General features: G+C 48.6%; 1 protein-coding gene across 1 annotated transcript in view; it reads right to left on the minus strand.

Annotated features, from left to right (window-relative positions):
- COPG2 (COPI coat complex subunit gamma 2) overlaps positions 1-16,001 on the minus strand; it is a 147,797-nt gene that overhangs the window by 25,536 nt on the left and 106,260 nt on the right. The window contains exons 14-18 of the mRNA XM_073580979.1: positions 10,156-10,399; positions 3,462-3,537; positions 636-739; positions 375-500; positions 166-231 (exon numbers count right to left, since the gene is read on the minus strand). Of these exons, the coding sequence (XP_073437080.1) occupies positions 166-231; positions 375-500; positions 636-739; positions 3,462-3,537; positions 10,156-10,399 (616 nt within the window). The remainder of the gene's footprint in view (positions 1-165; positions 232-374; positions 501-635; positions 740-3,461; positions 3,538-10,155; positions 10,400-16,001) is intronic.

A 16,001-nucleotide genomic window follows, 5' to 3' on the forward strand; every position in this document is an offset into this window, starting at 1 on the left:
AACCACTGAGGACTCTCAATTCTGAATATTTTTCCATGAGTTCTTAGTATTTATGGGGGTCCAAGAGTTTGGAAACTATCTTATACTAAATGTTATTGATTTTTCATTGGAAATGACAATATTATGATAAGTATTATATACACATGAAAAAAAAATCACCATTACCTTGAAATATGTCTTGGCGCACAGGAATGGTTTTGCCAAGCTGCTTGCCAGCCACTGGGGCAAGATCTAAAAGAAAAAAGGTTATAATGAAATTTAATACAACTGGAAAACAAATGAAAATGAATCATAGTGTTAGAGCTAGCATTTAACACAGTAGAACACAACAGATGTACATTTAGTTTGGCTTACAGAGCCTTTGTGTCATTTACCTGCTTTTTGTTCGACAAGAGGAACCGTGGATAAAGGAACAGACTTCAAATCAAATGGTTTTTCTGTTGGCTCGAGAGTGTACTGGTGTAAGGCTTTCTCCATACCAAGAACAGACACAGTCAGACCTGAAAATATATCAAGGCAAGGGAAGTAAACTGTAAATGTGAATCCAATCCACTGCCAAGTCTCTCACCTGCCTAATACTGCACTGCAAACTGTATTAAATCTTACATAGGGCAATAACAAAGAGGAATACAAACCATTCAAAATATAGGCTGCATTTAGAGTTAATTGTTTCTGCTTTAGAACACTGCAGTAAAAGGTTGCTCTGTCCCGGACTTCATCGTCACTGTCCATCATGCACCTGTAAAGTATATAAGAATGGGACGTTACAGGCTTCACAAACCACGAATTTAACAAGACATGACACCACAGTAGTAACAGCGTACTAAAATTGACCATTGCACGAAAATAATATTGGGTCCTATAACAGGAGTGATGTGTTCGCATCTTGAGATTGTGGATTATACCCTGTGAACTGGATCTAAATGGTAATTGGTTGCAGCCCAATTTTAGCTTCTAACAAACAGGCAAAGAAATAAAGAAAATTTATTTTTCACTAAAAAAGGCATCTTCTCATCAAATTCATGATACCCAAACCAGCATGAATCAGAACCTGGCTGTGCTATTGCAGCCAGGTTGGTTTTACACTGAAATGCTACAGCATGCTCCCCACCCCACTCCCTATGAATGACAGCACTCTCTCCCTATGTACAAGCATCAGATTAGTCAGGCAAAGCACATAGTCCTCAGATGACTTAAAATTATGATTACTCTCGAAAGCTGCAGCATTTTAGAGTAAACCATATAGTGGCTTCCGAAAGTATGCACCCTCCTTGGCATTTTTTGTTTTCCGCTATCTAACAACCTGGAATTTCTCTCTTATTTTTTTGCATCAGTTCATGTAAAGAACATACCTACAACTATGAATATTTGGTTTTCCTTTTATTGTGAAGCAAAAACAAAGGACAAAATAACTTAAACCGTCAGGGTGCATAACTATTCACCCCCTAAAATCAGTACTTTGTAGAGCCTTCTATTGAGGCAATTACAGCTGCAAGTCACTTTGGACAAGTCTCTATGAGCTTTCCACATCTTGCCACTGGGATTTTTGCCCATTCTGCAAAACTGCTCCAGCTCCTTCAAATTAGATGGTTTCCTGTGTTCCAAATCTTCAAGTCTGACCACAGATTCTGGGCTTTGACTAGGCCACTCCACACACAAATTTGCCCTTAAAACACTCAAGTGTTGCGTTAGCAGTATGCTTTGGGTCCTTAACTTGCTGAAAAGTGAACCTCCGTCCCAGTCTCAAATCACTGACAAACAGGTTTTGCTCAAGAATATCCCTGTATTTCGCGCCTTCCATCCCTGTTCCCTGGCTGCTGACAAACATCTCCACATCAAGATGCTGCCACCACGTTTCACTGTTGGAATGGTTTTCTTGGGGTGATGAGCTGTGTTGGTTTGGCGCCTTGGTAGCTAAAAAGTTCAATTTTGGTCTCATCTGACCACAGCACCTTTCTCCATACATTTGGGGAGCCTCCCACATGTCTTTTGGCAAACTCAAAACGAGCCTTACAATTTTTGTGTGAAAGGCTTTTTTTCTGTTCACTCTTTCATAAAGGCCACCTCTATCAAGTGAATGGCTTATTATATTCGTACGGACTGATACTCCAGCGTCTGCTTGGCAACTCTACAGTTTATTCATGGTACCTTTGGTCTCTGTGCTGCCTCTCTGATTAATGCCCTCCTTGCCAAGCCTGATCGTGTTGGTGGGTGTCCATCTCTTGGCAGCTTTGTTGTAGTACTATGTGTTCTTTTTCCATTTGATGATAATGGGATTTGATGGTGCTCTGGGGATCATCAGAGATTGGCATATTTTATTTTTTTTATAACCCAACCCTGACTTGTACTTCTCAATAACTTTGTCCCTGACTTGTTTGGAGATCACCTTGGACTTCATGATGTTGTTTGGTACGTGGTGTCTGTTGCTTAATGGTTTTGCAGCCTCTGTGGCCTTTCAGAAAAGGTGTGCATATACTGACAGACCATGTGACAATTAGATTGCACACAGGTGGGCTTCCTGTCACTAAGCATGTGACTTATGAATGTAATTGCTTGCACCAGAAATGTTTAGGGTCTTCGTAGTAAAAAAGGTGAAAGCATATGCCAATTTTTACTTATTTGGTTCCATAAATTCAATTTATGCCTATATTTTTCTCACTACGGCTAGTTTCACACTAGCGTTTATTCGACGCAGCGCACGGCGCCGCTAAGCCACGCCCCCTGCCGGCTCCCTGCCCGCCCCATCCGGTCATCGCCGCCTATTGCACATGGGTGCGCAGATTGCAAGCGTCCTATCTTTAGCATAGGGTGCGCAGATCGTGAGCTAGTAGGATTTTGGCGTGCGCTGCGCATTTTTGAAGGTGCCCCGAGCGCGCCGAAATGCAACATGCTGCGTTCGGCGCACCTTCAAAAGTGCGCAGCGCACGCCAAAATCCTACTAGCGCACGGCCAGCGCACGATCTGCGCACCCTATGCTAAAGATAGGGTGCGCAGATCGCAAGCGTCCATGTGCGATAGTAGGCGGCGATGACCGGATGGGGCGGGCAGGGAGCCAGCAGGGGGCGGGGCTTAGCGGCGCTGTGCGCTGCGTCGAATAAACGCTAGTGTGAAACTAGCCTTATTTTCTCCTATATTTTTATCACCGACAGGCTATTTAATGCTGATGCATTGCACACAAATTCATTTAGAAAAATAATAAAACACAGTTTGTATTGTAAAAAAAATAGGTAAAAAGCCAAGAGGGTGAATACTTTCACAAGCCACTGTACTTGATTACAATAGTGCATCCAGGTTCTGTTTTGTGCTGCTGTGTTGTTTCCAGAATGAATCAGATAACAAGATCCCTTTAAATTGGAGTATCAATTTTTTTTAAATTAGGAAACATGTTCAAATAATGAAGTGGCGACCTAAATAATGGACATGGATATCGTCATAAACTTGTTTTTATGCATGTTCCTTACCTCTGTAGGAGAACCAGCACACTAGGAAGAAGACATTCATTCTGAGCGCCAAATTTTGCCAATGCACTAACAGCAGCTGAGGAATATTAAAAGAAAAAACCCTTTATTTACTTATAATTCTACACATTTAATAATGTAGTCCTTGTGTCATGGTATGCTTCTAAGCTTTGGCTGACACTTTGCCACCATGTCATGTACTATTACCTATCCGTGAAGATGCAAACACTGCTAGTTATTAGAGATGAGAGAATACATTTGCAGGACTCGGGTACACGAGTATTCTGAGGCCATTGGACAGGAACTTTGAGGACCGCCTTCTACTGTATTCCTAGAGTCCTTTTCTGATTTGTAGACCGGGGTTGCAAAATCATTGTGGAGTGTTTGACACATGACATTGTGCCAGGCCTACCAATCAAAAGAGGCGCCAGGGATGTCGGCCGGTAGGAAGCAGTTTGCAGGGTTACTGTCTGGCGCACAAGGACTATTGAGGTTGCTGCGGAAACAGGGTTCTTGAAAAAATCACTAATTCATGGAGATTGGAAAAAACTTAGTGTACATAAAAATCCCCTTAAAACACAATTTTATTAATGATCATAAAACACACCTTCCCAGTGACGTTGAAAAAATGTCAAAAATTAGACCTAGTATAAGGTGCTGCATAGCCCTACATTATGGCCTAACTGATACCTTCCTATCCGTGGAGGTTGGCACCCTAATAGTACGATATTGGCGCCCCCACTCAACGAGGACTATCCCTCACTTCCCTAGTGATCCCTAGTATCACAGAGGGGAAAACAATTTCCAAGATAGAACAGTAATGAAAAGATCAGAATGCCCTAGGACTTATGCAGACCAAACAGATAATACAGCAATAAAAACATTTACCACATCATGATATCATGTGACCCACAAAGATAGCAGCTATTCTCGCTTGGAGAGATAAACATCCTCAGATACAATCAGCAATTAATAAAAGGTCACTTATCATGTCTCATGGGGGACCCTCAACGCGTTTCCCCGCCGTAGCGGTTCATCAGGAGGAATAGTCCTATCACAGATATTGTTGCTGCTTCATGCCTGATACCTTCAATAATCATTATTAATAATAATTGTATCTGAGGATGTTTATCTCTCAGGGTTCTTAAAATCAATTTGCTGAAAACTATTACGCTAATCTTTAATGGATTTAAATACGATGACCACATGCATGTACAAATGTTTTAAGACTTTAAATAATACACCTCTGCTTAAGTGTATTAAAAGCTAACAAATACATCCATTTGCATAAACCGTTGCTCTGATGTTCTCTTAGGTCTTTGCATCAGAAGCAAAATATTTGGGCAAAGCGTAGCTTACATACAAAATATCAGACAAACTTGCTAAGTTGTAAAAACAAAAAAACAAACAAACAAAAAAACATGGATTTTTGTGATAACTTACCGTAAAATCCTTTTCTCCGAGATGCTCATTGGGGGGACACAGGTATTGTGGGTGTATTCTACTGCCGCCTGGAGGCTGACACTAAGTGAAAAAAGAGGTTAGCTCCTCCTCCGCTGTATACACCCTCGCCCCGACTGCGGGCAGAAACCAGTTTGGTACAAAAGCAGTAGGAGATCAAACAAAAATTAGACAACATCAACCTCAATGCAGGTAACAACCTGTCTAGAAAATAACCACCCTAATCTCATACAGAGAGGATATTACTTAAATAAACAGAAGCCAACTTGGCTATCAGGGTGGGTGCTGTGTCCCCCAATGAGCGTCTCGGAGAAAAGGATTTTACGGTGAGTTATCACAAAAATCCATGTTTCATCTTCGCCTCATTGGGGGACACAGGTACTGTGGGACGTCCTAAAGCAGTCCCTGGGTGGGAAGTTGACTCACCGATCCAAGCTACTGTACATGCACCTTCTGTCTAAAGGTGCGCCACCGCTGCTTGGAGAATCCTTCAAGCCAGGCTCGCATCCGCTGAAGCCTGAGTAGGGATATTGCAATGTTTAGTAAACACGCGCAGGCTGGACCAGGTTGCTGCCTTGCAAACCTGTTCCGCCGACGCCTTGTGCCGAAGCGCCCAAGAGGCGCCCACTGCCCGAGTAGAGTGTGCTCTGATCCCTGCTGGAATCAGCGCGCTTCTTCTGCGGTAGGACTCCTGAATAGCCAAACGAATCCATCTGGCTATGGTCGATTTTGAGGCAGCGAGTCCCTTTCTGCGACCTTCTGGAAGCACGAACAGCGCGTCTGACTGACGAAAGGGTGCCGTCCGCGACACGTTCCTCCTGAGTGCTCCCATCAGGTCTAACGTAAGCAGGGCCTTTTCCACATGGTGTACCGGTGCTGGACAAAAAGAGGGCAAGACGATATTCTCATTAATGTGAAACGAGGAAATGACTTTTGGCAAAAAAAGGAGGAGCTGGTCTAAGAACCACCTTGTCCTTGCGAAAGGTCAGAAACGGGGCTCGACAAACTAGTGCTGCCAGCTCAGAGACCCGCCTGATTGATGTTATAGCTCCCAGGAACACCACCTTCCAGGAAAGGTATGACAGACATCCTGAAGCGGCTCAAATGGAGCTTCCTGCAGAACACTTTGGACTGGGATAAGGTCCTAGGCGTCCATAGGTGCCTTATAGGGAGGTACCAAGTCGGAGACCCCCTGGATGAAAGTCTTTACCTGCAGGCTGGTAGCAATCCTGTTCTGAAAAAGAACGGATAAAGCCAATAACTGTCTCTTGAGAGAAGTGGGGGCCAAGCCTGAGTCTGGGCCAGACTGGCGCAAAAACTTCCAGGTGTGGTGGTAACTTCATGCCGAGGCAGGCTTCTGGGCGCTAACCATTGTAGCGAACACTTTGCGCCCAAATCCCGCCTGAGTCCGAATCTAAGATTCAACAGCCACATCAAACCCAGGGCCCCTAAGTTCGGGCAGATCGCCCCTGAGAAAGTAGATCTGGGCGCTCTGGCAGTCACCATGGCACGTCGACGAGCAGCTGCACTAGATCTGCGTACCATGCCCAACAAGGCCAGTCTGGAGGCAGCAGAATCACTGGCACCCCTTCTGCCTTGATCTTCTTGATAACCCTCGGAAGTAGTGGCAGTGGGGGAAATAGGTATGGGAGGCGAAACTGATTCCATAGCAGAACCAGCGCATCCACGGCGATTGCCTGCGGGTCCCGGGCCCGAGCGACAAACACGGACACCTTGGCGTTCACCCTGGAGGCCATCAGAACCACATCCGGGGTTCCTCACCGTTGGCAAATCTGCTGAAAAACCTTCGGGTGTAGCGACCATTCCCCGGACGCAAGCCCCTGCCGGCTGAGGAAGTCTGCCACCCTGTTCTCTACCTCCGGGATGAGGACAGGGAATATCACCGAGCAGTTCCTCTCGGGTCAGCGAAGCTCGTGCCGTATTTCGCGCATGGATACCCTGCTGCAGGTGCCCCCTTGGTGATTTATGTAAGCCACTGCCGTGGCGTCATCCGAGTGAATCCGGACGGGGCGGCCTGCTAGAATGGTGATGAAACCATTGCAGAGTCAGCCGGATCGCCCGTATCTCCAACGAGTTGATCGGGAGACGTGCCTTCTGCGGTGACCACTGCCCCTGGTTCGTGTGGTGGCGAAAAAAACGCTCCCCCAGCCGAGGAGGCTGGCATCTGTTGCGACCACCAGCCACTGATCTGGGGGAAAGGGAGGAACTGATCGTCCACCACTCTAGTGACTGTCTAACCTGAGAGGACAACCGGCACCGATGATAGATCGTGAACGGGTTCTTGTCCCAGGATGACAGGAGGGCATGCTGCAGGGGGAGAAGATGGAACTGGGCGAACGGGATCACTTTCATCGCCGCCTCTTTTCCTAGAATTCTTATGCAGAAACGGATGATGTGAGGGACTGGTTGGCGTAGTACCCGCACTCCATGCCGGAGGGCTAGGGCCTTGTGTCGAAGGAGAATTACCAACCCTCGGCAAGTGCCGAAGGTCATCCCTAAAAAGGACATTCTCTGCGCTGGAACAAGGGATGACTTCTTTACATTGATCAACCACCCTAAGCAGGTGGGAATATCTAGCGTGATGCTGACGCTTTTCTCGCATGTCAGCCTTAAAGGGTCCCTGACTAAGAGGTCGTCTAAGTAGGGGACTACGACTATGCCCCAGGAGTGCAGGATGGCCATGGGGACTGCCATGACGCTTGTGAACACTCTGGGGGCAGTGGCTAGCCCGAAGGGCATCTCTGCAAACTGAAAATGTAGACCGTTGATTGGGAAGCGTAGAAACTTTTGATGAGGAGTCGATAAAGTTCAAGTACTCTCCCTGCCCCATTGCCGATATGACTGAACGGAGGGACTCCAACCGGAAATGTCTGATCCTGACAAATTTGTTCAGGAGCTTTAGATCCAAAACGGGCCTGACAGTCCCGTCCTTTTTGGGGACTGCAAACAGACTGGAATAGAAGCCCTGAGTCTTCTCGTTTTCCGGTACCAGAATGATGACTCCGTTGTGACTGAGCGTATAAAAACGGACCGACAGGAGATGCATGCAGCGTATAACAACGTGTCTTAGTTTTTTCCTGATATGCTGTACCTGTCAGGCATCCGCCGGGGGAAGGCGCTCTTTGCTTTGGTTAGCGTAGCCTCTCTGTGGGGCAGCACTTACCCCAGTACTGTCCTGGTGTCTTCAGCGTGCGAGGCGTCGCTTTATATGCGCGCCAGCACCGTGAGCAGGCCCCCGGACGGTACTTCCTTTTGCGGCCTGGCTTCGGCCTGAAGCCGGGGCCTAAATTTTTTCAGCGTCCGGTCGGGGACTTCCGGCCGCGGCCTAGCGCTGGCTGAAGCCGCGGCCTCGATTTTTACTATTTGCCCGGGGGGGGGGGGGGGGGGGGCCGAACTGCCGGACTCCAGAATCAAGGCTGGGACTGGACCAGCCACCTGTCTCTGCTGCTGCTCGGGAGAGGCCAAGGGCTCCAGCCCTCAGCCGCTGCAGGAGCCCTCCCTGGCCATCCACCTCCGTCCATCTCAGGTAGAGGGGAGGGGGGGCCATATGAAACAAGGACGGTGCAGGCACCCTAGCTCCATCTAACCCCTTCAAGGGGTGAAGAGAGGGACCGTTCGCCGCCTTGCCCCACCGCAGTCTTAACATTGGCGGGGCAGTGGGGGCCGCACGGACTACGCTTGTGCCACTATGCAGCCTGGAGTTTCAATACCCTCGGGTGGACAGGGCTAAGTCCAGCATCATGTCCCACGGTGCGGGAGAGGATACGTGGAGGGACACTCGCACGTGCTCGCCCGTTGTTGGTTTGGGGAGATCGGACCCTTTCAATAGGGTCCGTCGCCCCTGTCTTATCTTCATGGGGAAAAAGAAAAAGGTCAGTCTTGAGACAGACCGACATGTGTCTCCAACAGACACTAAGCAAAAAACTGGTTTCCGCCCGCAGTCGGGGCGAGGGTGTACACGGCGGAGGAGCTAACCTCTTTTTTTCCACTTAGTGTCAGCCTCCAGGCGGCAGTAGCATACACCCACAGTACCTGGGTCCCCCAATGAGGCGAAGGAGAGAAAACCTAATCTGTAGGTGCAGACCAATGATAAAAAAACCACATCCTAACTAGAGATGAGCAAACATTGTTGGTTCCCTCTTTATTTGGCAAGGTATAGCGCTTAACGAAGAAGCTCCAGTGGGAATCCGGATACCTGGAGCGCTCCCGAGTCCCGATGATCAGTTTGGCGCCGGAGCTGCATGTGTGGCGGCTGTGTGCCAGTCACAACACATGCATGGAGAGCCTGTGTATTGTGACTATCACACAGCCGCCACACATGCAGCTGTGGCTCGGAACAGCTGATCATCGGGAGTGCTCCAGGTATCCAGGTTCCCAATGCAGCTTCTTTGGTAAGCGCTATAGCTTGCCGAATAAGGAGGGAGCCGAACATGTTCGCTCATCTCTAGAACTAACTACATAGGAGGATGGCAGACCAAAAACTATGGTAATCCGCTTTCTCTCTTCTATTGGCATCATGCAAATGATGAATCATGCTAAAAGTAATGTAAATTTGAAACAGATATTTTTAAGCTTTACGGTGAATTATTACTTATGATTTTATAATTAGGTTTTTAAATTTGTACAGATCAGTATGGAGCACTTTGCAATCTACATTAGTATGTCTTTTATCACCAAACACAGTCCTTTTGTAACAAAACCACCTCAATTCAAGTAATTTAAACAACATCCCCAAACATGAACAGGGATACAGAGGCATTGACACAGTATTAATTAAAATATTTTTATTCAAACATGTTGAAATAATGACACCTAAACAAAGAATCCTCATAGGTAAAAAACCGGAGGTATAGAAAAATCAGGAAAGCTATAATGTCATGAGATATATAGTTACACACATAGCAAAAAAGAAATATATATGAACATATATTATGTAACTAACAAAACAATGAAAAGTGCACCGTGCAATTGTGCCACATAATAATCAGTACAAAAAATAAAAAAAAATTTTTGAAAAAGTTTTTTTGCAATCAGAATAAGCAATATAAAGTGCACCGTGCAACTGCGCTATATGATGGCCAGTTTATGAAATGCAGTGTATAATACACCATTCCTTGTAATTTTCTGACCAAAATGTGTCATACTGCATGAAACAAAAATGGCATGATAAAAATAAAGTGCTTCGTGCACTGCTTTTAAATTAGTATGTCTTTACCTGCTCTTACAGCCTCATTTTCCAGGACCACTCTGTTAAAAACAAAGCGAATATACTTGGAAGGATTAGGTGTCCGAGGACCTTCTCTGCCCAATAAGTGCAATATCTTAGTGGCTAGCACAGTATGTTCACAGTCCTCAATGAACTCGCACAGATGAGCTAGCCCAGATTCTTTACTATCCGGGTTCTCCTCTATAATGCTGATTATGCAGTCCACAATAGCTCGCTTGTATTCAAATCCGCCCTGCAAAAAGATCAAAATGAGGGTTTCGGAGACCAATCAGACTTATAATTAAAGTAGTTGTTTAATCTAAGAGTTAGGCTAGCATCCATAATATACAGCAAAACATACTATAGCTGCAAGATCATATCAAATCAATTTCTGGCAAGACCTCTAGTAATTGCTTATCCACAAAAACATTTTTATTTTTTTGCTTGGTTTCGTTTTTTAAAACACTGACGGCTGTCGGTCAATGGTGCTATTTAAACATCCTTTTTTTTTTTTTGCAGTGCATGCCATATCCTGGTCTGTTTTTATGGATCAAACATGGTCATTCAAGTCAACGGGAAGAAAAACAGGATTTTTGGGTTGCTTACCGTAAAATCTGTTTCTCGGAGCCTTCATTGGGGGACACAGAGACCATGGGTGTATGCTGCTGCCACTAGGAGGCTGACACTATGCACAAAAAAAGGTTAGCTCCTCCTCCGCAGTGTACACCCCACCGACCGGCAGGAAATTCCTCAGTTAGTGAGAAAGCAGTAGAAGTAACAGAATAGATTGAAAAACAGGACAGACAACTCAACTGTAAATAACCAACAAACATAAGAACAGGAGTTGTAGAACATGGGAGGGTGCTGTGTCCCCCAATGAAGGCTACGAGAAACAGATTTTACGGTAAGCAACCCAAAAATCCTGCTTTCTCTATCGCTTCATTGGGGGACACAGAGACCATGGGACGTCCCAAAGCAGTCCCTGGGGAGGGAGAACAAACTTCCATCAGGCCAGCGGACTCACCACCGCTGCCTGCAGGATCCTTCTACCTAGGCTGGCATCCGCCGAAGCGTAGGTGTGGACTTTGTAGAATTTCACAAACGTGTGAACCGATGACCAGGTTGCAGCTTTGCAAAGCTGCAGCGCGGAAGCTCTGTGGCACACCGCCCAGGAGGCACCCACTGCCTGGGTAGAGTGAGCTCTAATTCCCGGTGGGGCCAATCGATGTTTGACCCGGTAGGCCTCCAAAATTGCTGATCTGATCCAGCGAGCAATAGTAGCTTTGGAGGCCGGCTGACCTTTCCGCGCCCCATCTGGAATGATGAAGAGAGAGTCTGTCTTCCGCAAAGGAGTCCTAGCTAGGTAGACCTTCATCGCCCTGACCAAGTCCAGCTTGTTCAAGGAGCGCTCCCGAGGGTGAGTTGGACCCGGACAAAAGGACGGGAGAACAAGATCCTCATTCAGGTGGAAAGTGGACACCACTTTAGGAAGGAAAGAGGGCGGAGGCCGCAGAACTACCTTGTCCTGGTGGAGTACCAAGAAAGGAGAGCGGCAAGAGAGGGCCGCTAATTCCGACACGCGCCGGATGGAGGTGATGGCTACTAGGAAGGCAACTTTCCATGAAAGGAGAGATAGGGAAACTTCCCTGAGAGGGTCAAAGGGAGGACCTTGCAGAACCTCGAGAACCAGATTAAGATCCCAAGGATCTAAGGGCGCTCGGTACGGAGGAGCCGTATGAGCCACTCCTTGAAGGAAGGTTTTGACCGGAGGACGGGAGGCCAACGTCTTCTGAAATAAAATGGACAGCGCTGAAACCTGATCTTTTAAAGAGCTGAGGGCAAGGCCTGCATCAAGCCCTGCCTGAAGAAACGCCAGGACCGAAGAGAGCGAAAAACGCATGGGCGGAATGTCGTTGGCCTCGCACCAAGTGAAATAGGCCTTCCAAGCACGGTAATAAATTTTGGAAGACGATGGCTTTCTGGCCCGGATCATGGTATGAATAACTCGATCCGAAAAGCCTGATCGTTTCAAAACCTCGGTCTCAACAGCCATGCCGTTAAGTTGAGCGGCCGAGAATTGGGGTGGCAAATCGGACCTTGAGACAACAGATCTGCCCTGTCTGGAAGCTTCCAGGGGGCGTCCGCGAGAAGGTTGACGATGTCCGCGAACCAAGACCTTCTGGGCCAATACGGAGCGAAGAGGATGACTGGAATTCCTTCAGCTTTGATTTTCTTCAACAGCCTGGGAAGAAGAGGCAGGGGAGGGAACAGATAGGGGAGCTCGAACTGTGACCAAGGAATGGCCAGAGCGTCGGCGCCCACTGCGAGAGGATCTTGAGCCCTGGATACGATCTGTGGGACTTTCCTGTTGAGGCGAGAAGCTAGCAGATCTATGTCCGGGGTTCCCCAACGACGGCAAAGCTGAAGAAATACTTCCGGATGTAGGGACCACTCTCCTGCCGCGAGACCCTCGCGGCTGAGAAAATCGGCGGCCCAGTTGTCCACGCCGGGAATGTGCACCGCGGATATTGCCGGGACTGAAATCTCTGCCCAATGAAGAATCTTGGACACTTCTGCCAGGGCTGAGACACTCCGTGTCCCCCCCTGGCGGTTGACATATGCCACCGCTGTGGCATTGTCTGTCTGAATCCGGATAGGCAGGCCCCTGAGAAGTGTCTCCCAGTGAACGAGAGACACATAAATCGCTCGTATCTTGATCGGCAGGGCTGACTCCTGAGTCGACCATCGACCCTGAACAGTGTGATTGCGGAACACTGCCCCCAGCCAAGGAGGCTGGCATCCGTTGTCACAATCTGCCAGTGAATGGGAAGCAATGACCGTCCTAGGGAGATGAGAGGAGATGTCAGCCACCAATTGAGGGACTGCTTGACCCGGTATAAAAGACGAAATGGGCGATCCAGGGAAGAACAGACCTGTTCCACCGAGACAGGATGGTGTGTTGGAGAGGACTGGAGTGAAATTGGGCAAAGGGAACTGCTTCTGTCGCTGCCACCATCTTTCCCAGGACTTTCATGGTTATCCGGAGAGATGGACGTCGTATGATCTGCAGCGATCGTACATCCCGCTGCAGGGAGCCAATCTTTTCTTGTGGGAGAAAGGGAGAAAAACCCTCGATCGGCGAGTGTCGAGCAATAGACCCAGAAAAGACGTTGTGTCGGAACAAGGCAGGACTTCTTTTTGTTGATGAGCCACCCGAAATTGGACAGGGTGTCAAGGCCGATGGTAAGACTTTGGCGAGCTTGATGAAAGGATGGAGCATTGATCAGAATGTCGTTGAGGTACGGAAAAAGAACGAGACCTCTGATTCTCAACAAGGCCATCAACGCCGCCATGATCTTTGTAAATACTCTGGGTGCGGTGGCGAGACCGAACGGCAGTGCAACGAACTAGTAATGTTCCTGGCGAATCGCAAAACGCAGGAATTTCTCATGCCCGGAGAATATGGGAACACGTAGATAGGCATCTTGAATGTCTATTGAACACATGAACTCCTGCGTCTCCATGGAAGCGATTACCGACCGAAGAGACTCCATTCGGAAATGACGCAGTCGGACTCTCTTGTTGAGTAACTTGAGGTCAAAGATGGGGCGAACTGTACCGCCTTTTTTAGGCACCACAAACAGGTTTGAATAAAACCATGTGAAACGTTCTTATTCTGGAACGGGCACAATCACTCTGGAACTGAGGAGAGAGGCGATGGACGCAAAGAACCCCGGAACTAAGGCAGGATCTTTTGGAAGTCGGGACTCGAAGAAACTATCCCGGATTCCTGGGGACGAGAAACGAAGTCTATCTTGTATCCTGATGATACAACTTCCCTGACCCAAGCGTCCTCTACTGAGGCAAGCCAGTTGTCTCTGAAGAAAAGGAGTCGACCTCCCAATTGGGAAGGACCCTCGGGAGTTCGTTGATAGTCATGCTGATGTGGACTGTCCAGATCTGGACCTGGAGGATCTGCCCTGGGAGGAGTGAGATCGCCAGGAGGGAGTGGGTCTGAAAGACACCTTTTTCCTATCCTGGTGTGCATGCGCTCTCTGCTGGTTAGAGAAATTGTCTCTGCCGTATTGAAGCGGCAGAAAGTCCGAAAGGGCCGAAACTGACATCTTAGCGAAGGTCTGCGAGGCTTGAACTGAGGTAGGAGGGAACTCGTGCCTCCAGTGGCGTCCTTAATAATCTGGTCAAGCTGGGATCCGAAGAGACGCGCTCCCTGAAAAGGGAGATTGGTAAGGGACTTTTTTGAAGACAGATCCGCCTGCCAAGCCTTGAGCCAAATTGTACGTCGGATTGCCACCACGTTGATTGACGCCTGAACTGCGCAAGACGCGGCATCCAAGGAGGCAGAGAGCAGATAATCCCCTGCATGGGAGATCTGGTTGGCCAGTTCGGCCAATTGCTCTGGTTGGGCCTTATCTAGGATGCCCTTGTGGAGATCCTCTGCCCAAGTGGCTATGGCCTTCGCTACCCAAGATGAAGCGAAGGCTGGGCTTAGCACAGCTGCAGCCGCTTCGAATGTTGACTTCGCTAAAGATTCTATAATTCTATCATTAGAATCCTTTAGTGACGCCACACCTGAAATCGGGAGGACCGTGTTGTTAGAAAGTCTGGACACGGGTGCGCCTACCGAGGGGGAAGCAGACCAGTTGTCGGTGAGCTCTTTGGCAAACGGGTATAACACGCTGAGGCGCTTCCCTCTTTGAAAGCGCCTGGTCGGATTTTCTCTTTCCCTGGTAAGGATCTTGCCAAACTCAGAGTGGGAGGCGAAGACCCTGGAAGGTGTTTCAGCCCGTCTGAACGAAACCTCCTGTTCTGAGGATTTCGCAGGGGAGACTGAGATTTCGAAGGTGTGGTTAATCGCAGCAATGAGGTTCTGTACCGTAACCTTCATGTCCGCATCCTGGTCCGAATCCAGCTCTAAGATCTCTTCGGATGACATATCCGAGAACGCTTCACCTGACTCGGGTGAGGAGGCACGGGAGGGCGACTGCTGGGAAGGACTATGTGGGGATGTGAGGCTAGGAGAGGATCCCGGCCGGAGATCCTGTCTGGACCTTTTGCGGCTTCTGCTGGCTGGCTCAGATGGAGCTTCATGTGAACTGCTGGACCCTGCAGAAGTGTCCAGGGGCAACTTATCAAGGACGGCTACTAGGGACTGAGACACCCTGGTGAGGTCTGCCACAGATTGCGAAAGAGACGAAGCCCAACCAGGAATGGGGGGTTCGCTTTCACGTGACGCAATAGATGGCTCCTGGACGGGGTCATGCTGAATGGGATTGCTGCAGTCCAGGCAGAGGGGAGTAGGCTGACCTGAGGGAAGTTTGCGATTGCAAGAGGAGCATGCGAAGAACTGGACTAGAGAGCCCGTGGGGGCCGGCGGACGGCCACGCTCAGCCTTAGAGTTAGGCATAATGAAGGAAGAAAAGAAGGACCCTGAAGAAATGCCGGAAGGTTGGGGGACAGAAAGGCAGAGGAGGGTGTCAGTCTGCAGTTGCAGAACTACTCACTGTCCGGTGTCCCCAAAGCGATGTACTAGGCTCGTGAAAATTGCAGGGCCCCAGCAGGGGGTAACTGACATGTTTTTCGTCTCTGGCTGACAGGCTGCAAAGATGGCGGCAGTCTGAGGTGAAGGAAAAAGCGCAGTTCAGGAGGGACAAGAAGAAAGGCGGAGCTAGCCGCCTGAACCAAGGGAAACCGCCCCCCCACCCAGCCACAGGTCAAGAGAGGCGGTGGGAGGGCCTAGGAACGGGCGGGAGCGCAGCCGGCCTATGTGAGTGAACGGGGGGCGTGGCCATGACGAGCGCGAAGGCCCAAAATGAAGCCGGGAACTAAATTTGAGA

The sequence above is a fragment of the Dendrobates tinctorius genome, unplaced genomic scaffold (genome assembly GCF_039654945.1).
Source record: "Dendrobates tinctorius isolate UK_male_01 unplaced genomic scaffold, ASM3965494v1 ptg000066l, whole genome shotgun sequence".
In the NCBI taxonomy this organism is placed as follows: Eukaryota; Metazoa; Chordata; class Amphibia; order Anura; family Dendrobatidae; genus Dendrobates; species Dendrobates tinctorius.